Here is a 21,238-nt window from a genome sequence, read left to right as displayed (position 1 = left end):
GAATCCAAGAACAGTCCCCAGAATGAGAAATTACTTCCCATCCCCTTGTCCCCTTTGGGGGGAGACCTTGGTACTATTTATCCGCAGCAAATAATAATCCACACAGACAAGAAGGATAGGGTGTAAAAGATTGGGCAAAGAGAGAGAGCGAGAGAATCCTCTCGCAGCCTGAAAACAGCTTTCGCAAAAGGCCCCCTCTCCCCTCTCCATCAAGCTATTGATTGCCAACTCCACAGCGCCCCCACCTGGGAGGGCTAGGTGGGGCAATAGTCACAGAACAATCCTAAGGAAATACTTTTATAGACAACAATTCCCAGAATAATCTATGGAAACTTTTTCATATACTACAGGACATGACACACGGGGCATGTGCAGAGCGCAAGACCTACTGAGCTATGGCGAGGTGCGCACTGCAGCATCCTGGGGTTCGGGGGTGCACACTGAGCTCACGCTGGACACTGAAGGGCACCACAGGACATGGCGTGCTGGGACACGGTAGGACCTTCCCTCGCCGGCAGTGCTCGTGGGGGTGCCGCCCGTGGACGCGTCCAGGGGACCCGCATGAGCAGCACAGCAAGCGGCCGGCTGCCCTGGCCTGAGTCCTCAAGGGCGGTGACAGGTGGGTGTCCACTGGGCAGCTGGGTGCAAAGGCGCCGGGGAGGGAGCGGGCCACTCACCAGCAGGCCGGAGCGTGCAGGGGTTGATTGGTTAAGTCGTCCGTGCCACGCCAGGGTCCCACTCCGAACCTCTCGCGCAGGCCCTGAGCCTCAGCCTCCCCCTCGGGGTCCCACCCCCGCTGGCAGCCAGGTAGCGAGTCCTCGAGGAGGCATCTGGGCGGGCAGGTGGGCAGGGCATGCTGCGGAGGCAGAAACATGGAAGACAGGGTTGTCTCTTCTTCTACTTCTTCAGTTCTGGAATCTTCTCTGTTGGTGTTTTTGGCCAAGGGTGGAGGCGTGACGGGAGAGTGTCGGGGAGGCTGGGTTCCAGGGATGAGTCCTGCAGGGGAGGGGAGGGCAAGGGCAGTGTCTGTGCTACATGGTCAGTCCGGAGAGGCCGGTCTGGAGGAAGAGAGCCGGGAAAGCAACTGTAGGCTGCTCTGGGCGCAGAGACACATATCCCATAAGGTCCCAGGAGTAATTCCTGAGTCCAGAACCAGGAGTCGCCTGAAGGCCTCCAAATTGAACCCTAAAATAAACAAACAAAAAACTGGGTGGGGGAGGAGGGGGTATTGAGTCACACTCAGAGGTGCTCGGGGCTCACCACTCCTAGTGGTGCTCAAGGAACCATAAGGGGTGCTAGGGATAGAGTTGGGTGAGCCGCGTGCAAAGCAAGCACTGACCAGCTGCAGTATCCCCCCTGGAATCTTTTACATGGAAACAAGTAAGTGAAAACCTTAGGAGCTCCCAGAAAGGATGTTTGCACTTACCTACTGCATTATTTCCTATGGCAATGATGACTTGAAGCAGGGATATTATAAGATGTTTTCGTCAGTGTTCAGAGAAGCCTCACCTCCCTAAGATAAGAGACAAAGGAATAAAAGATACATGAATTCTGGATTCCCAAGTCTAGGGAACTCTCAGACAGATGCACAAGTGTCTGAAATCAGGAATGTTCCTTTTCGAGAACAGTTGTAAGAACAGGTCGGAAACTGAATACAGGGGGCAGGAGGGCCGCAGCATACATAGCAGCTCCCGTCCCTGACCACCATGCCAGCTGGGCGCAGCACATCGCACCCCACAATCACACCCAGAAATGACTGGCAGACACCCCAGTCTTAGCACAGTCTCACCACAGTCGCACAAGATACCCCACAGTCTCACAGCACACTTGTTGGTGGAGGCCTTTGGATCGGTCCTCATATTGCCTTCTGACCTCAATAGTGGTCCTTATATTGCCTTCCAGTGAATTGGTTCTTCAGTCTACATGTTCAAAAGATGTTTCCCCATGGCCTCCTCATCTGGCTCTTTTCCCTCCCCTTGGGGGTGGGCTTGGTTTTTCCCAAGAAAGGCTGTTTTGGAGGTCTGGAGAGGCAGCCGCCCTCTTGGCTCGTGGTTCCAGGTGGTGGAAAGACTGGCTTGTGGGTGAACAGCTTGCAGTGGGAGTTTCTGGCCTGCTATCCCTTCCCAAAGGTGTGTGGATTATTTCCTGTGTTGGAATTGTTGCCGGGCCTGTGTCTCTCTTGTCCTACCCGAATTGGGGTCATGGGGATTCCTCTACCTCTTTGGGGATTGTGAAACACCACAATTTCACACACATTTCACACACAGTCACACCCCAAAATCACACACAGGCACCCCAACTCCAGAAATCTCATGTCACAATCGCACAGACACCTCACAGTCTCACAGCACACTCAAGCCCCACAATCACACTCCACAGTCTCACATACCACAATCGCAGCACTCCACAGTCACAAACCACAATCAAACTACCAGCACAATCACACCTCCTCCCCTACAATACACCCCCAGTTTCACCCTTCACTCACACACAGCGCCATCACACACCCCACAGTCACACAGACACCCCACAGCCTCACAGCAGTTTTACAAACCACAGTCGCACAAGACACCCACATGTACACTCAACCCACCACCACACACAACATAAATATCACTCCCACACACTGCAAGACTCCAGATTCCCGAATTCCGTCTCATCCGTTGGTCTTTCCCAGCTCATGGGGTGCCCCATCACGGTGATTCTTCTTTTAATTTTTATTGTGGCCGAAGTGAATTACAAATCTTTCATAGTAATATTTAAGGTACATAGTGACAGTGAATCAGGGGCATTCCCACCACCAGTGTTGTCTTCCCTCCACCCCTGTTCCCAGCATGCATCCCATCTCTTCCTCCATATACACTTGTACAGCTTGCTATAGTTTGGGTATAGATTCTGTTGTCGTTGACTTTGGGTTGATGTTCTGATCATTTGTTTTTGTTTTTGTTTTTGTTTTTGGGTCACACCCAGCAGCGCTCAGAGTCACTCCTGGCTCCACATGCTCAGAAATCGCTCCTGGCAGGCACAGGAGACCATATGGGATGCTGGGATTCGAACCAATGACCTTCTGCATGAAAGGCAAACTGTCTTACCTCCATGCTATCTCTCTGGCCCCTGATCATATTTTATTTCCACTAAATGTTCATGCGAGTGTCTGGACGTGGTACCATCCATTTTTCGAACTCACTTCATGAGGCTGAACAAGATTATTCAAGTACTGTGGTTCTGTTGGATATATAGGGGAAAAAAGGGAAAAGAATAAGAAAAAAAACAATTAGGAGGAGTCCCTCTAGGACGGTCTTATACATATCAATTTAGAAGAGGAAAGGGAAAAAGAACAAGGTAACAAAACAAAACAAAAACCAAAAAACAACAAAGCAATAACAGCAAAAGTATAATAAATAAAAACAAACAAAAACAAACAAAAAAAGAACAAACAAATAACCAAAGCCAGCAACTACAAAAAGCAGACCGAAAAAAAAAAAATAAAAGAACCAGTCAAAAAACCCAAACCAGCGACTGCATAAAAAGGTTTGTGTTGTCCTCTTCCTCCTCCTCCTCCTTCCTCTTCTTTCTTCTTCTCCCTCCACCTCTGCTTCCTCCTCCTCCTCCTCCTTTTTGCAAAGGCACAGTATGTATTGGGGAAGTTAGAAAGGGAATTTCCTTGGCCTAAGACAGTGGTCAGCAACCTTTTTTTTCAACTGAGCCAAATCTCGACAAAATCACGATTGAAATTTATTTCGAGAGCCACACGGCGTGCACTGACAGAGGCTAGGAGCAGAGTTCTGAATCCTGGAGCAGCCGCCCAGCAGAAGAGCCAAATTAAAAGTGGAAAGAGTCACATGTGGCTCGAGAGCCGCAGGTTGCCGACCACTGGCCTGAGAGATTTCAGGTTTCTTCACCATTGAAGCATACAGTCATGAGAACCAATACAGGCTCCGTACACATTTTTTCTCAACCTAAGGTCTCTTGATGGTGCCTGGCAACTTTCCGCTTGCTCAGTTGTGGATGATAATATCAGGCTTCTCTAACTAGAGATCTTGATATTTACACAGGTCATAGGAGGGAAGCCTAGCAATAGTCTTTCTTTATAGTTCTAGAAGTTCTGTTTCCTCACTGTTGTTGTAATCAGTCTTTTATAATTGGTGGTCTCGGTTTTTGCACAGATCTTTGGACAAAGCCTGGGATAGTTTTTATGTTATGATTTCAAAAGTTCTATTCTGTCACAGTTGTCACAGTCAGACCTTTGGGATTGGAGATCTTAGTTTTTGTACAGATCTTAGGCTGTAGCCTAGGTTAGGGCCTTTTTTATTGATCCCAGGGTAAGTACCCAGTCTTGGCTATCAACGTCAGTCTTCAGTAGTTGGCAATCTTGGTTTTTGCATAGGTCAAAGGGCGACGCCATCATGGTGATTCCTAGGGCTCAGTGTGGACTGGGAGCCCAGACTACGCCTGGCATGTTCCCTGTCGTCTAGGGGTCTGGGGATTCTGGGTATGGTGTGTGCATGCTTTCAGGGACTGGTGGAGCTTTGGTCTCTGTTTTCTGTCACTCCTGTGTGTTCATGTCCCAGACTGTGATGAGACTGGCCTGAGGGGAGGTAAGTCCCCACATTCGATGGTGCACCCCAGGTGGAGCCCCGGGCCTCCCCCAATATTCAAAAAGCACTGGGAGCAGGATGTGTGGGTTGGGGAGGGGACCCTTCTGGGGGTGCCTAGCCCAGGAGCCTGCTTGCCCAAGCCCAAATGAGGTGCTGTAAGGCCCAGGACACAGGGACGCCCACACACACACACACACACACACACACACACACACACACACACACACACACACACACACACGCAAGTCAGCTCAAAGCTGGCTCAGGGTGAGGATCTCACTGTCCACCTTTGTTTTTGAGTGGTGCTTGGCAGGGCAATGTCCTGGGACTTGCCAGAGGCCATGCGGCTCCTGGGGACATATCTGGGGGACCAACATATGCTGAGGCCATGGCTCCTGGGGGGTTCCCCTTTGGAGGTGCTTGGGTGCCCTAGCCCAGCTACATCCCCTGAGCTGGTCCCTCCTGCGTAGGATGAGGTTGGGAAGGGTGAGAGACACCCCTGACTCCCTGAAAAAGCATTGATTCAACTGTTCTAAAACAAAACACACCAAAACCTCCACAAATCTTATGGCATTCCACCTTAAAATCATATTGGGCTTATTTATTTCTAAACCAAGAAAAATGCCAAGAGTCAAAATGAAATAAACTGGGTATTTTAAAGATTTAATAGCCATTATCAAAAATATTTTTTTTTTCAAGAGAAGGAAATATTACTATGATGCTGGGAGCCCAGTACCCTTTCGATAGCTGCATTCAGATCACCTCCTGTTGCTGTTAGCGCTTGTAAGTTTGATTCTTGGTTCAAAAATCCCATTGCACTCAGCTGTTCCAGTTGTTGCTGAAATCTCACTTTTGGATTCTGAAGCTATGAAAAGGGGAAAAGAAAAAAGAAAGCCATATCCTCATTTTAGAAAGAAAAATTATTCTAAATAACACAAATATCACATTAATGTAACTTACCTACTTTTAAACACAATCCCAGCCAAATAAGGTATATAGAACTGGGCTTTCTTTTAGAACATTCAACTTATATCCAATATATTCTCATTTCTCATAGAAGCGACCAGCCATCAATCTCTGAATATCACTGGGGTTTTTGTGCCCCACATAAAAAGCAAATATAGCTAGATAGGTTTGTGTGTTCTCAAAGTTATAACCAAAGTTCTATTCCTCTGACACATTTTTTTAGATTTTATTTTAATTAAAAAAAACTCATAGTTGAGTCTGAGTTATACAATGAGTCAGGATCTTTCTGACCACCAATGTTAACCTCCTTCCACTACCCTTTGGCCCCTGGCCTGCCAGTATAATAGACCCCTTTCAGTTTAGATTGTTCAAGTTTATGCCCCTTGATTCTATTATCATTGACTTTGGCTTCAATATTTAGTTCAGTCCTTTATTTCCCCTCCCTGACACATTTTTATAAAACTGTTTAAGTAACTTTCCCAAAATAACCTGTTTAAGGAAGATGACCAAAAATGCATTTTGTCAGGCAACTCTAAACATTAAGTACTGAGTAGTAGCATTTCTTCACAATGCCTGTAACACTTTCTATAATGTCTACACTAAAGTCTCCTTTAATGCAACATTTATCAAGTTTTGTGTGACCTGTTTTGTGATAACTATATTAATATTGTGCCTTTCATTACCCATAGAAGTACCATCACTTTCCCTTCTTATGGGGGGGGGTGAAAAATTTTAACATTAGAAATATAAAACACAAACAGAAAAGTGCCATTACTTGAGGATTTACTTCAGCAAGAGCTGGCAGCATTTGTTGTTGAATAAACTGCAGGTGTTCAGGTTCAGTAGTTTCTGTTGTGGGGCTTGTGTTTCCCTGGGTGCAGAGTCAGATCTGTTGGTTCCTGAAGAGCCTCCAGTATTTGCTAATGCCCCACACTAGGGGTAAACCTAGGGAAAAGTAAAAATCAGGAACAAACCTTCCATTTAAAAAAAAAAAAGGATGCCATAACTGGCCTATAGTAAAATGTGTTATTTTAACAAAGCACAATCAATACATGCTAAATCATTCATAAAACCTGAGTGTTATTAACTTTGAAAACAGCCTAAAAATAATGTCAATCACTAAAGTAGAATACACAATGGAATACTCTGCAGCCATTGGGAAAATGAAGTCATGAAATTTTCCTATACATGGATGGACATGGAAACTGTTGTGCTGAGTGAAGTAAGTCAGAAGGAGAGAGATAGACACAGAATAGTCTCACTCATCTATGAGTTTAAGAAAATAAAAGATGGGACTAGAGAGATAGCATTGAGGTAAGGCGTTTGCTTTGCATGCAGAAGGACGGTGGTTTGAATCCCGGCATCCCATATGGTCTGCTAGGCCTGCCAGGGGCGATTTCTCAGCATAGAGCCAGGAGTAACCCCTCAGCACTGCTGGGTGTGACCCAAAAACCAAAAAAAAAAAAAAAAAAAAAAAAAAAGAAAGGAAAGAAAAGACATTATGGTAATAATACACAGAGACAATAGATATAGAGATGAGGGCTGGAAGAATCGGCCCACGATATGAAGCCTACCATAATGAGTCCAGTTAGAGAAATAACTGCAGTGACAACTATCATGACAAAGGTAGTGAGTGAGAGAAGTAGAATGCCTGTCTCAAACACAGGTAAGGGGTGATGGAGGAGGGAGTTGGGGGCATTAATGGTGAGAATGTTGCACTGGTGAAAGGGATTGTTCTTTTTCGTAACTAAAAGCCAACCACAAACATGTTTGTAATCATGGTTCTTAACTAAAGATATTTTAAAAAGAAAATGAAAATAAAGTACTTTTGGGGCCGGGTAGGTGGCGCTGGAGGTAAGGTGTCTGCCTTGCAAGCGCTAGCCAAGGAAGGACCGCGGTTCGATCCCCCGGCGTCCCATATGGTCCCCCCCAAGCCAGGGGCGATTTCTGAGCACATAGCCAGGAGTAACCCCTGAGCGTCAAACGGGTGTGGCCCAAAAACCAAAAAAAAAAAAAAAAAAGAAAATAAAGTACTTTTTTTTTTTTTTTTTGGTTTTTGGGCCACACCCTGTGACGCTCAGGGGTTACTCCTGGCTATGCGCTCAGAAGTTGCTCCTGGCTTCTTAGGGGACCATATGGGATGCCGGGGGATCGAACCGCGGTCCGTCCTAGGCTAGCGCAGGCAAGGCAGGCACCTTACCTCCAGCGCCACCGCCCGGCCCCAATAAAGTACTTTTAAATAAACCAATTTACTTCAAAGAAACCAAATTGGTTGTTCTATGTCTATCTCTTTCCCTCTGACTCATTTCTCTTTGCATAGTATGCTCCATATACAAGTGAGTTTAATGACTTCACTTTTCCTAATGGCTGCAAGTACTCCATTGTGTAGATATACCACTGATTCCTTAGCTATTCATTTGTTTCCTGGCACCTGGGTTGTTTCCAGATTCTGGCTCATTTAGGGTCAGATCCACTCTTTTGTGGGATATAAGAAAAACAAGAGATAGTATGATCTTAATATCCATAGGCAAGAGAGACAAGGGTCAGGAGAGCCAATTCAGGATAGGAAGCTTACCACAAAAAGCGGTGAGTGTAGGCAGAGTAGAGAAGGTCTACTAGGCCCATGGTAGCTGGAACTCATCACTCTGGACAAGAATTCAGTGCTGAATGGGAGAAAGACATGAAGGCACCCTCCATTAACAAGAGTGCAAACCACAGACAGAAAGGAGGGGGAGAGGGAGAGGGAGAGAGGGAGGGAGGGAGGGAGGGAGGGAGGGAGAGAGAGAGAGAGAGAGAGAGAGAGAGAGAGAGAGAGAGAGAGAGAGAGAGAGAGAGAGAGAGAGAGAGAGAGAGAGAGAGAGAGAGAGAGAGAGAGAGAGAGAGAGAGAGAGAGAGAGAGAGAGAGAGAGAGAGAGAGAGAGAGAGAGAGAGAGAGAGAGAGAGAAAGAGTGGAGGGAGGGTGCAGGAAAGATGGAGGTAGAAACAAATTTCCTGCCCTAGAGAGAGGCTGAGGTGGGGGAGGTGGAAGGGAACCTGGAGACATGGGTGGGGGGAAGGGTGCACTGTTGAAGGGTGATGTGCATTCTACAATGAATAATTTGTAATCACAGTGCTTAAATAAAGTTTAAAAATAAGAATTAGGGCCCGGATAGCACAGCGGTGTTTGCCTTGCAAGCAGCCGATCCAGGACCAAAGGTGGTTGGTTCGAACCCCGGTGTCCCATATGGTCCCCCGTGCCTGCCAGGAGCTATTTCTGAGCAGACAGCCAGGAGTAACCCCTGAGCACCGCTGGGTGTGGCCCAAAAAACAAAAAAAAAAAAAAATCAAAATTGATATAAAAATTCACTTAGGCCAATTCAAAAGCAGGCACAAATAGCAAAATAATCTGATAATGCAGCAGGTAGAGTTAGGCTAGCATGCGGCCAACCCAAATTTGACCCCCAGCCCCACATATGGTTTCCTGAACACCACTAGGCTGAGCTCTGAGGACAACTGTATGTGGCTTAAGGACTCCCACCACACACACACACACACACACACACACACACACACACACACACACACACACACACACACACACACACGGATGTTGCTTAAGGACTCTCCCCCCCACACACACTGTTTCTATTCATTCCCAGTGCTAGTATAATCATGTCTTGGGATTGAATCTCAATGTTGATTGTTTCATTTTCTTTTTTTTTTTTTTTTTTTTTGTGGTTTTTGGGTCACACCCGGCAGTGCTCAGGGGTTATTCCTGGTTCCAGGCTCAGGGACCATATGGGGCGCCGGGATTCGAACCGATGACCTCCTGCATGAAAGGCAAATGCTTTACCTCCATGCTTTCTCTCTGGCCCCTGATTGTTTAATTTTCTAAGACACTTTGTTCCTCCCCATTGCACATGAGCATGGTCATCTGACTTTTGTCATTTTTTTCTTGGTTCATTTATCTCACGGACTTAGTTCCATCCAAGTTTCAGCAAAATTCAAAATGTCACCAGTTCTTCAAGTGGAGTGGTATTCCAATGTGTCCGTGTACAATGTCTTCATCTTCTCACCTGATGGTGGTCCTTGGGCCATTTATAGATTCGGCCATTTGTCAACATGCTATGATAGCTAAGTGTTCAGGTATATTTAGGCTAAACCAAAATGCAGTCCTATCAGTGGTGAATGAAAGTTCCTTGCTGACATATCTCCACTAACACTATCTTCTGGCCTTTGCTAGACTAATGTCACAGGTGTAAAGTGATTTAATTTTCACTTTGGTTTGCATTTCCCTTATTTGAGGTGATGACAAACATTTTTGTCCTTGTGCTTGCTGGTCAAGTTCCCATCTTGAGCATGTGTCAATTATTTTCCTCTCCCAATGTTTGAACTGGCTTTTTATTTTGTTGGACACCACACTTTAATTTATATATCTTTAATATTCGTCCTATTTTATAAATCCTATTTTAAAAATAATTAAACACAACCCACTATGGTTTAATTAAAGTTTAAAAATCAAAGTATGCTGTACTTTTGCCATACAGGGGGTGCCACCTATGGGTCAGCATTGTGTGTAGTGGCACATTTTTAGTAAAGTCAATGAAATGTTTTCATATGCAAGAGAATTATCAGAAGCCCACATTTTTAGCTTTATCTCTAATTTAAATATTTAACACTACCATAGGAGGTGATGGTGAGTGAGCTAAAAATAGTCAGAATTTTGTAAATCCAAGAAAGTAGATAGAATACAAAGGGCAGAGAAGTAGCCCAACAGGTTAAGAGTATAGCCTGCATGCAGGTCTCCATCCCAAAAGGCATGGTCCCAAGTACCACTAGAGGCAACCAGCCATCAATCTGAATATCACTGGGGTTTGTGCCCCAAATCAAAAGCAAAGAAACCTAGATAGGTTGGTTCTCAGAGTTATAACCAAAGTTCTATCCCTCCCTGACACATTTTTAGAAAACTTTTAAAGTAACTTTCCCAAAATAAACTGTTTAAGGAAGATGACTAAAGATGCATTTTATAAGGCAACTCTAAACATTAAGCCTTGAGTAGTAGCATTTCTTCACAATACCTGGAACATTTTCTATAGTGTCTGCATTGTCTCCTTTAATACCACATTTAACAATCTTTGTGAGACCTGTCTTGTGATCACTATACTAATATTGTGCCTTTCATTACACATCAAAGTACCGTCCCTTTCCTTTCTTATGGGGAATGGAAATTTTGAACATTAAAATTATAAAACACGAATAAGAAAGTGCCATTACTTGAGAATTTACTTCAGCAAGAGCTGGCAGCATTTGTTGGATAAACTGCTGGTGTCCAGGTCCAGTAGTTCCTGCTGTGGGGCTTGTGGTTCCCCAGGTGCAGAGTCAGATCTGTTGGTTCCTGAAGAGCCTCCAGTATTGGCTAATGCCCCACACTATGGGTAAACCTAGGGAAAAGTAAAAATCAGGAACAAACCTTCCATTTTTTTTTAAATGGATGCCATAACTGGCCTATATTAAATGTGTTATTTTAACACTGCACAATCAATTCTTGCTAAATGATCCATAAAAACTGAGTGTTTTAACTTTGAAAACATCCTAAAAATAACGTCAATCACTAAAGTAGAATATACAATGTAATGCTCTGCAGCCATAAGAAAAATGAAGTCATAAAATATTCCTATACATGGATGGACACGGAAACTATCGTGCTTAGTGAAGTAAGGCAGAAAGACAGAGAGAGAGATGGACACAGAATACTGTGGCTCATCTATGGGTTTTAAAAAATAAAAGACATTGTGGTAGTAATACACAGAGACAATAGAGATGAGGGCTGGAAAAATAGGCCCACGATATGAAGCTTACCACAACGAGTCCAGTTAGAGAAATAACTACACAGACAACTATCATGACAAAGGGTGGGGGAGAGAGAGAGAGAGAGGAGGAGGAGAGAGAGAGAGAGAGAGTGAGAGAGAGAGAGAGAGAGAGAGAGAGAGAGAGAGAGAGAGAGAGAGAGAGAGAGAGAGAGAGAGAGAGAGAGAGAGAAGTAGAATGCCTGTCTCAAACACAGGTAAGGGGTGATGGAGGAGGGAGTTGGTGAGAATGTTGCACTGGTGAAGGGGAATGTTCTTTTTTGTAACTAAAAGCCAACCACAAACATGTTTGTAAACATGGTTTTTTTTTTTTTTTTTTTTTTTTTTTTTTTGGTTTTTGGGCCACACCCGGTGACGCTCAGGGGTTACTCCTGGCTATGCGCTCAGAAGTCGCTCCTGGCTTGGGGGACCATATGGGACGCCGGGGGATCGAACCGCGGTCCGTCTCCTAGGCTAGCGCAGGTAAGGCAGGCACCTTACCTCCAGCGCCACCGCCCGGCCCCGTAAACATGGTTCTTAATAAATATATTAGTAAAAAGAAAATTAAAGTTAAGTACTTTTAAATAAACCAATTTACTTCAAAGAAACCAAATTGGTTGTTCTATGTCTATCTCTTTCTCTCTGACTCATTTCTCTTCACATACTGTGCTCCATATCCATCCATGTACAAGCAATTTCATGACTTCCCTTTTCCTAATGGCTGCAAGTATTCCATTATGTAGATATACCACCGATTCTTTAGCTACTCATTTGTTTCCTGGCACCTGGGTTGTTTCCAGATTCTGGCTCATTTAGGGTCAGATCCACTCATTTGTGGGATATAAGAAAAACAAGAGATAGTATGATCTTAATATCCATAGACAAGAGAGACAAGGGTCAGGAGAGCCAATTCAGGATAAGAAGCTTACCACAAAGAGCGGTGAGTGAAGGAAGAGCAGAGAAGGTCTCTTAGGCCCATGGTAGCTGGAACTCATCACTCTGGACAAGAATTCAGTACTGAAATGGCAGAAAGAGACACGCAAGGCACCCTCCATTAACAAGAGTGCAAACCACAGACAGAAAAAGAGAGAAAAAGAGAGGGAGGGACGGAGGGAGGAAGGGAGGAACAAATTGTCTGCCCTAGAGACAGGCTGGGGTAGGTAAGAGCGTTGGATGGAACCTAGAGACATGGATGGTGGGAAGGGTGCACTGGTGAAGGGTGATGTGCATTCTACAATGAATAATTTGCAATCACAGTGCTTAAATAAAGTCTAAAAATAAGAAACAGAATTGAGATAAAAATTCACTTAGGCCAACTCAAAGCAGGCACAAAGAGCAAGATAATCTGATAGTGCAGCAGGTAGAGTTATGCCTAGCATGTGGCCAAACACATTTGACTCCCAGCCCCACATATGGTCCCCTGAACATCACCAGTATCACCAGGCTGAGCTCTGAGGACAAACGCAGGAATAAACCCTGAGTTCTGATGTGGCTTAAGTTCTCCCAGCACATACACACACACACACACACACACACACACACACACACACACACACACACACACACACACAGTTTCTATTCACACACACAGTTTCTATTCACACACACAGTTTCTATTCACACACACACACACACACACACAGTTTCTATTCATTCCCAGTGCTAGTACAATCATGTCTTGGGATTGAATCCCAATGTTGATTGTTTTTTTCCTAAGACACCTACTTTGTTTCTTCCCATTCCACAGGAGCGTGATCATCTGACATTTGTCCATTCCTTCTTGGTTCATTTATCCTCAAGGACTCCAGTTCCATCCAGCAAAATTCCATTTCAGCAAAATGCAAAATGTCACTGGTTCTTCAAGTTGAGTGGTATTCCAATGTGTCCGTGTACAATGTCTTCATCTTCTCACCTGATGGTGGGTACTTGGGCCATTTATAGATCCGGCTGTTTGTCAACAATGCTATGATAGCATAAGTGTTCAGGTATATTTAGCTAAACCAAAATACAGTCCTATCAATGGTGAATGAAAGTTCTTTGCTGGCATATCTCCACTAACACTATCTTCTGGCCTTTGCTAGACTATTGTCGCAGGTGTAAAGTGATTTAATTTTCACTTTGATTTGCAGTTCCCTTATTTGAGGTGATGACAAACATTTTTTTTCCCTGTGCTTGCTGGTCAAGTTCCCATCTTGAGCATGTGTCAATTCTTTTCCTCTCCCAATGTTTGAACTGGCTTTTTATTTTGTTGGAGAGCATCCTTTATGTATCTTTAATATCAGTCCTGTTTTTTATGGTCTGATGTCTGGTCTGCAAATCCTTCCAATTAGCATGGTGTGTTTGAGCTTTAGACTTCATTTCTTGCACAATGCAGAAGTATCTTTGTTTTATATAGTCTCCTTTGTTCGTTTCTACTTTTGTTTCTTTTGCCAGCAGAATATTTTCATGAATTACTACTTTTTATTTTTAATCAAGTCACCATGAACCACAAAGTTAGAAAGTTCCTTGTGATTGAGTTTGAAACATAGAATGATCCAACACCAATCGTTTCACCAGTGTAGACTTCTCTGAGGTCACGATTTAAGAGAAATACTGGTTGTGTTTTCCTCAATGAATTTTATATAGTCAAGTCTAATATAAAGAACATGAATTCATTTAACTTTTGTTTACAGTGTGAAATAGGGATCCAATTTTCTTAATTGGTTCCCCTTTCTTTCATTTTCCTTTTTGTCAATGTCTGAAATTTCTATAATTTCAGGCCAAGGCTTTCTCTTTCTTTTCTTTCTGTACTTCCTTCTTTTTTTTTTCCTCTTTCTTTCTTCCTAATTTCTTTTTGTTTTCTGTCTTCTTTTCTTTTCTTCCTTTTCTTTCTCTTTTTCTTTTTCTCTCTTCCTTCCTTTCGTTCTTTCTTTCCTTCTTTTTCTTTCTTTTCTTTCTCTTTTCTTTCTTTCCTTCCATTTTCCTATTGTTTTCTCTTTCCTTTCTCTCTTTTTTCCCTTCCTTTCTTTCCTTTCTGTTTTTCTTTCTTTCTTTTCTTTCTTTACTTTTCATTCTTTACTTCCTTTTTTCTTTTCTTTCTAGTTTCTTCCTTTCTTTCCTTTCTTCCTTTCTCTATCTTGCCTTCTTTGTTTTCTTCCTTTTTCTCCCTTCCTTTCTTTTCTTTTTCCTCTTTCTTCACTTCATTTTTCATTTCTTTCTTTTTTCTTTCCCTTTTCTTTCTATTTTCTTTTCCTTTTATTTTTTTTCCTTTCTTTTCTCTTTTCTTTCTTCCTTTTCTTTCTTCCTTTACTTCCTTTCTTTTCTTCTTTCTTCCTTCCTTTCTTTCCTTCTTTATTTCCTTCTTTTTTTTCTTTTTTCTCTTCCTTCTTTTCTTCCTCTTCCTTCCTCCTTCCTTTTTTCCTTCTTTCCTTTCTTCCTTTCTTTTTTCCTTTCTTTTTTTTTCTTCTTTTTTTTCTTTTTTCTTTCTTTCTTTCTTCTTTCTTTCTTTTTTTTTCTTTCTTTCTTTCTTTCTTCTTTCTTTCTTTTTTCTTTCTTTTCTTTCTTTTTCTTTTTTTTTTTCTTTCTTTCTTTCTTTCTTTCTTTCTTTCTTTCTTTCTTTTTCTTTCTTTCTCTCTTCCCCTTCTTTCTCTTCTCTTTCTTTCCTTCTTTCCTTTCTTTCATGTTTTCTTTCTATCTTTATCTTTCCTTTCTTTCTCTTTCTTCAGATCAGATACAATAGGCATTATCTGTGAAGAAAAATAAAATCTATAAGCTATACACAGAACAAAATAAGGGAATCATATGTTGTACACACACATACACAACACAAAGAAAGGTAGTAAGAAAAAAAGAAAATAGAAATCATGTTTGTATTCTTTTTGGTTTGGAGACCATTTCCTTTGGTACTTAGAAATACTCCCAGATTGTTGCTCCAGTCTCCTGGCAGAGTTTGGAGGGGTCATCAGTATGCAGTGCCAGGGATCAGGCCCAAGTGTCTCATGTGCAATGCATGTACTCCAGCGCTTTGGGCATCTCTCTGGCCCAAGAATTAGTTTTTACTTTCAAAATACCAGTATAAACTCCTTTGCTAGCAGGGATTACTTTAAATAATTTAGGATTCCCAGTCCTCCCCCAGTCCCTCCTATCCCTACCCCTCCTCAATCTCCTCCTCCTCTAAAGCGCTGACCCTCCTTCTAGTTTAGGGGTTCTCAAACTTTTTTAAACATGGGGCCTGTTTACTGTCCCTCGTACTGTTGGAGGCCAAACTATAGTAAAAGCAAAACTAATGAACAAAGATATATGCACAATGCATATATCTTATTTTGAATACAAGGAAAAAATACAGGAACAAATGCAATAGGCGGCACATGGGCCATAGTTTGAGGAGCACTGAACGCACCCTAACCTAACTCTAACCCTCCTGATCCTGGCCGTGCCCTTTCTATGTAGCAGCTGCAGCGCCACGTGAGCATCCACAGAAGGCATGGTTCATCTCAGGGGACTCTGGACTGTTCTCTATGCCGGTACACATGGGGCAAGGCTGCAGCACCTAGTGCACTTGTTGAAGCCTGATCTCTAGAAGCCCTTACCAGATTGCTTTGGATAGTGCCTGGGCAGTCGGCTGTCTCACTGGGGCCCATCAACAACCACCAATGAGAGCTTTCCGAAGCCTGGATTGTTTGGGCCCCATCACTGGGACGAGGCCGAGGCAGAGTGGGGGGGTGGGGGTGGGGATGGGGGGGTGGGGGGATTTCCTCGGAGACTGCGTTCTCTCTGGGAGTAAGACAATTATATTGAGCTCCCGAGAGTCCAATTCTGTCACTGGAAATATTGGGGGGAGGGGGTCAGGGGTGGGGGGGTGGGGATAGGGGATGGGGGTGCGGGGATGGGGGTGGAGGGATAGGGGGGGTGGGGAGATTTTTTGGAGACTGCGTGAGCTCTCTGGGAGGAAGGCCATAATGTCGAGCTCCCGCAAGTCAAATAATTTTCATTGGAAGCGTGGCTTCGGCCATTCATCCTGACCCTCTACTTCCTGACCCTGGTCCTGGCCGTCCCCGTGGTCGTCTGGCAGCTGCAGCGCCACAACTGGAGCATCCACACCAAGGCCTGGTTTATCGCGGGGATCGGCGTGCTGTTCACCTTGCCCGTGTCCCTCTGGGGCATCCTGCAGCACGTCGTGCACCTCTCGAGGCCTGACCTGCAGAAGCCCATCATCAGGATCCTCTGGATGGTGCCCATCTTCAGCCTGGCCAGTTGGGGCTGTCTGCTCTGGCCCGACCACGCCACCTACCTGGAGACCCTCCGCGAGTTCTACGAGGCCTTTGTCATCTACAGCTTCATGGGCCTCTTGGCCAACTTCGTCCAGGCCCAATACCCGAGTCTGGAAGCCATCCTGGAGGCCAAAGGGAAGCAAAGGTTTCCCTTCCCCTTCTGCTGGTGTCCCCCGCACCAGGCGGGACAGAGAGTGCTCTGCCGATGCAAGCTGGCGGTGCTGCAGCACATCACCATCAGGCTCTTCAGCTCCGTCATCGCCGCCATCTGCGAGTTCCTCCACGTCTACAAGCATGGAACCATCAGCGTGTCCAGTGCTTGGCTGTACTTGGCCATCCTCAACGGAGTGTCAGAGACCTTTGCCGTCTATTCCCTCGTGGTGCTCCACCAGACCCTCAAGGAGGAGCTGAAGCCCATCCAGCCCGTGGGGAAGTTTGTGTGCATGAAGCTGGTGCTATTTCTGACCAACTGGCAAGGAGTGATCATCGCAGGGCTCTTGAAGTCGCACGTGATATCCGAGACCTCCACCTGGGACTGGCAAACGGCCAAGGCAGTGGGCGCAGGGCTGCAGAACTTTGCCCTCTGTATGGAGATGCTCTTGGCTGCCATCGCTTTCCAGTATAGCTACTCGTACACGCCCTACATGAAAGAACAACGAAGAGGTACGTTTTGGTCCTTCTTCTGGGAGATCTGGGATGTGTCAGATATTACAGAAGACGTAGTCGCACAGGCCATGGGGTTCACGGAGTGCTTATGTGGCAGCACGAAGGGTATGAGAACAGAAAAGGATGCGTGTGTCATTGAATTGCCGGCAGAGTCAATATGCAGAGTCAATAAAGCGATGGCAGTGCGTGTCCAATGCCTGGCTGGTTCCCAGAGGAGGCTGGGGAGGCACCCGCGGTGGGAAGTGTGTCTGGTGAGGAAGCCGGCAATTCAATGACACACGCCTCCTTTTCTGTCCTCATACCTTTCGTGCTGCCACATAAGCACTCCGTGAACCCCATGGCCTGTGCGACTACGTCTTCTGTAATATCTGACACATCCCAGATCTCCCAGAAGAAGGACCAAAACGTGCCTCTTCGTTGTTCTTTCATGTAGGGTGTGTAAGAGTAGCTGTACTGGAAAACGATGGCAGCCACGAACATCTCCATACAGAGGGCAAAGTTCTGCAGCCCAGCGCCCACTGCCTTGGCCGTTTGCCAGTCCCAGGTGGAGGTGTCGGATATCACGTGCGACTTCAAGAGCCCTGCGATGATCACTCCTTGCCAGTTGGTCAGAAATAGCACCAGCTTCATGCACACAAACTTCCCCACGGGCTGGATGGGCTTCAGCTCCTCCTTGAGGGTCTGGTGGAGCACCACGAGGGAATAGACGGCGAAGGTCTCTGACATTCCGTTGAGGATGGCCAAGTACAGCCAAGCACTGGACACGCTGATGGTTCCATGCTTGTAGACGTGGAGGAACTCGCAGATGGCAGCGATGACGGAGCTGAAGAGCCTGATGGTGATGTGCTGCAGCACCGCCAGCTTGCATCGGCAGAGCACTCTCTGTCCCGCCTGGTGCGGGGGACACCAGCAGAAGGGGAAGGGAAACCTTTGCTTCCCTTTGGCCTCCAGGATGGCTTCCAGACTCGGGTATTGGGCCTGGACGAAGTTGGCCAAGAGGCCCATGAAGCTGTAGATGACAAAGGCCTCGTAGAACTCGCGGAGGGTCTCCAGGTAGGTGGCGTGGTCGGGCCAGAGCAGACAGCCCCAACTGGCCAGGCTGAAGATGGGCACCATCCAGAGGATCCTGATGATGGGCTTCTGCAGGTCAGGCCTCGACAGGTGCACGACGTGCTGCAGGATGCCCCAGAGGGACACGGGCAAGGTGAACAGCACGCCGATCCCCGCGATAAACCAGGCCTTGGTGTGGATGCTCCAGTTGTGGCGCTGCAGCTGCCAGATGACCACGGGGACGGCCAGGACCAGGGTCAGGAAGTAGAGGGTCAAAATTATTGGCCGAAGCCAGCGCTTCCAATGAAACTTATTTGAATTGCGGGAGCTCGACATTAGTAGGCCTTCCTCTTCAAGAGCGCTCGCAGTCTCTGAGGAAATCCGAGGCGTCGCCCCAGTGACGGGGCCCAACATTCCACTCACAATGGCCGCTTTGTGAAATCAGGAGGGCCCTGGGGGGGGGGGCAGCATCACTGAGGCCCCAAACCCCAGATTTTATATTTAGTTTAAATTTTACATATCTGCTAAGATTTAGCTTGAATATCATCTATTTCATATACGGTATGTTTTCTGAATATAGCAACTGCCTATCTTATTGAATCAGATATCATTGATAACAGTTATCAAAAATAAAGCCAGACGTTTGTAGATTTTAAATGACTCTATGTGTGTGAAGCAAGAAAATTTCTAGTGAAACTCATTAAAATGATGTGAGGCAGGCCTGGAGTGATAGTACAGTGGGCAGGGCATTTGCCTTCACCTGGCTACCCTGGTTTGATCCCTTGCACACCCCTGGTCCCCTGAGCACTGTCAGAACTAATGCCTGAGTGCAGAGCCAGAACAACACCGAGTATTGCCAGGTGTGGCCCCAAATAGACCAACCCCCCAAATAAATAAATGAAAGTATGTAAGGGCATAGAAAGGGAGAAACAGGGGCCAGAGAGATAGCATGGAGATAAGGCATTTGCCTGTCACACAGAAGAATGGTGGTTCGAATCCCGGCATCTCATATGATCCCCTGTGCCTGCCAGGAGCGATTTTTGAGCAGAGAGCTGGGAGTAACCCCTGAGCGCTGCCAGGCGTGACCCCAAAATTAAAAGAAAAAAGAAAAAGAAAAAAGTAAGGGAGAAATATGTGTTCAAGAGAGAACACAGGCTTCTTCAGGGTGGAACTAAGCAAATAACATAGACACATGTGTGTGAGAGAGAAATAAGAGAGAGAAATTCAAGGGAGAATATGGGCTTGAAGAGCAAGCATAAATGAAGTTTTTATTGCTTACATGCCACAAAATAGGTGGCAGTGCCTTAACCATGTGCGTGTTGCAGAACATAGTCTCTTTCATCCTTGAGAACTTCTGAGCTCAGAGCCAGGAGTAGCCCCGAGCACTGTCAGGGGTGGCCCCAAAACAAAACGAAACAAAAAAACTAATAAAAATGAAAAATAATCGGGAATGGAGATTAGACTCCTGGCTCTATTATCAATGGTCCTCCTGATGGTGTTCCATATGTGGAACCATATGTGATCATGCTGTAAAGGAAAAGTTTCCCCTGAGTTTGCTGACTGCCCTGATCACTTACCCCCCTTCACAATTCTGGGAACTTAAGTTTCCCCTGAGTTTCCTGACTGCCCTGATCACTCACCTCCCTTCACAATTGTGGGAACTTGTAGACCTAGTTACAGTTCAACTTTCTTTCTGTTCTGACATGGTTCTAACCTGGTCATGTTAACCCTGTAAGCTTGCACCTGAACCTTGCAAAAATGTGATTGAGCAAATGCCAGATGTCATGTACTTCCTAAAGCAAATCAATCTACTGTACCTTTCTATTGTTTGAAATACTATATACAGCTTGTAAGCTCATGGCTCAGGGCTGGCAGTTTCTGGCTAATGCTGGATTCTAGCGCAGCCCCTGCATGCTTGAAAGAAAATAAACCCCCTGCTATTGCATGAGACTGTGGTCTTGGTGTCTTTGAACGGCGCATCATTCTCCTGGACTTAACAATGCTAAGGATGAAACAGGGGTCATCTCTGCATGTAAGGCAAGCTTTTGAAACTGCTATCTTAGCCTATTTCCATAGAAACATGCCCCCCCTCAAGCTCTCTGGCCATCCCAGGTAGCCGATCAAGAAAGGAAAAGAGAGCAGTAGGTAGGTACCCCTAGACAATAGCCAATCATTTTAAGGATCATCAGAAAGCTGGAGCCTCCCTCTCTCCTTTCTCTCTAGAATCTTCCTCATGACTTTGGACAGGGCTCATCTCCTTCTGGGGATGGTCCTGGCTGGCCAGGCTGGGGGCCTTGTTGGCAGATGGATTAAAGTATGAAACTTAAAAGAATTAAAAATTAAAAAATGAACCGCTGTGTTATTTATCTAGCCACCTAAATGAATACCTTAAAAAGATTGTTTGCTCTGTCTTTGGGCACTTGACCTAAACAGTTGGCACAGTTGCCTGCGAGTTACCAGGCCTTCAAAGCACCAATTGGTGGTTTCCTCCCTTCATATCTTGCTTATTTTAAAGTAAAATTCTGTGTAATATTCTTACTTAACATCCTTACTTAATGCTTTTTCCAGGTAAAGAGCTCTTCAATGGAAGCAAGCAAGAGGTGGAAATCAGAGGCCGCACAGTTTGGTGTGTTGACTTGATCCGTGATCTGGAACTTAGTGATAAAGCAGGCAGAAAATTTAGCAGAGAAATCAATTATGTTCTTTTTGGATTATTACTTATGAGACTATGTCCATGATCACAGGAAAGACATGAAAGCAATTCTATTTCATCACACATGTTGTATTTATTATTAACCCAAAGTGTAAACCATTCCAGCAAAGACTCTCCGCAAGTCACATACTCATTTGTATAGATTGAATTTTTTTGTGTGTATGTGTGGGT

The 21,238-nt window shown here is 45.2% G+C and overlaps 2 protein-coding genes across 2 annotated transcripts in view; one reads left to right on the top strand and one right to left on the bottom strand.

The window, feature by feature from the left end:
- The first annotated feature begins 13,234 nt into the window (after positions 1-13,234).
- Positions 13,235-17,415, top strand: LOC126025914 (transmembrane protein 184C-like). Its single transcript, XM_049785633.1, has 3 exons — positions 13,235-13,307; positions 16,366-17,301; positions 17,402-17,415. Exons 1-3 carry the CDS (start codon positions 13,235-13,237, stop codon positions 17,413-17,415), a joined length of 1,023 nt encoding a protein of 340 aa, XP_049641590.1.
- Positions 17,416-17,469: 54 nt separating this feature from the next.
- Positions 17,470-21,238, bottom strand: part of LOC126025913 (transmembrane protein 184C-like) — a 36,293-nt gene continuing 32,524 nt past the window's right edge. The window contains exon 2 of the mRNA XM_049785632.1: positions 17,470-18,785. Within this exon, the coding sequence (XP_049641589.1) occupies positions 17,470-18,785 (1,316 nt within the window). The remainder of the gene's footprint in view (positions 18,786-21,238) is intronic.

Source organism: Suncus etruscus, chromosome 13 (assembly GCF_024139225.1).
Source record: "Suncus etruscus isolate mSunEtr1 chromosome 13, mSunEtr1.pri.cur, whole genome shotgun sequence".
NCBI classification, from domain to species: domain Eukaryota; kingdom Metazoa; phylum Chordata; class Mammalia; order Eulipotyphla; family Soricidae; genus Suncus; species Suncus etruscus.
This window is presented reverse-complemented; position numbering and strand designations above follow the sequence as displayed.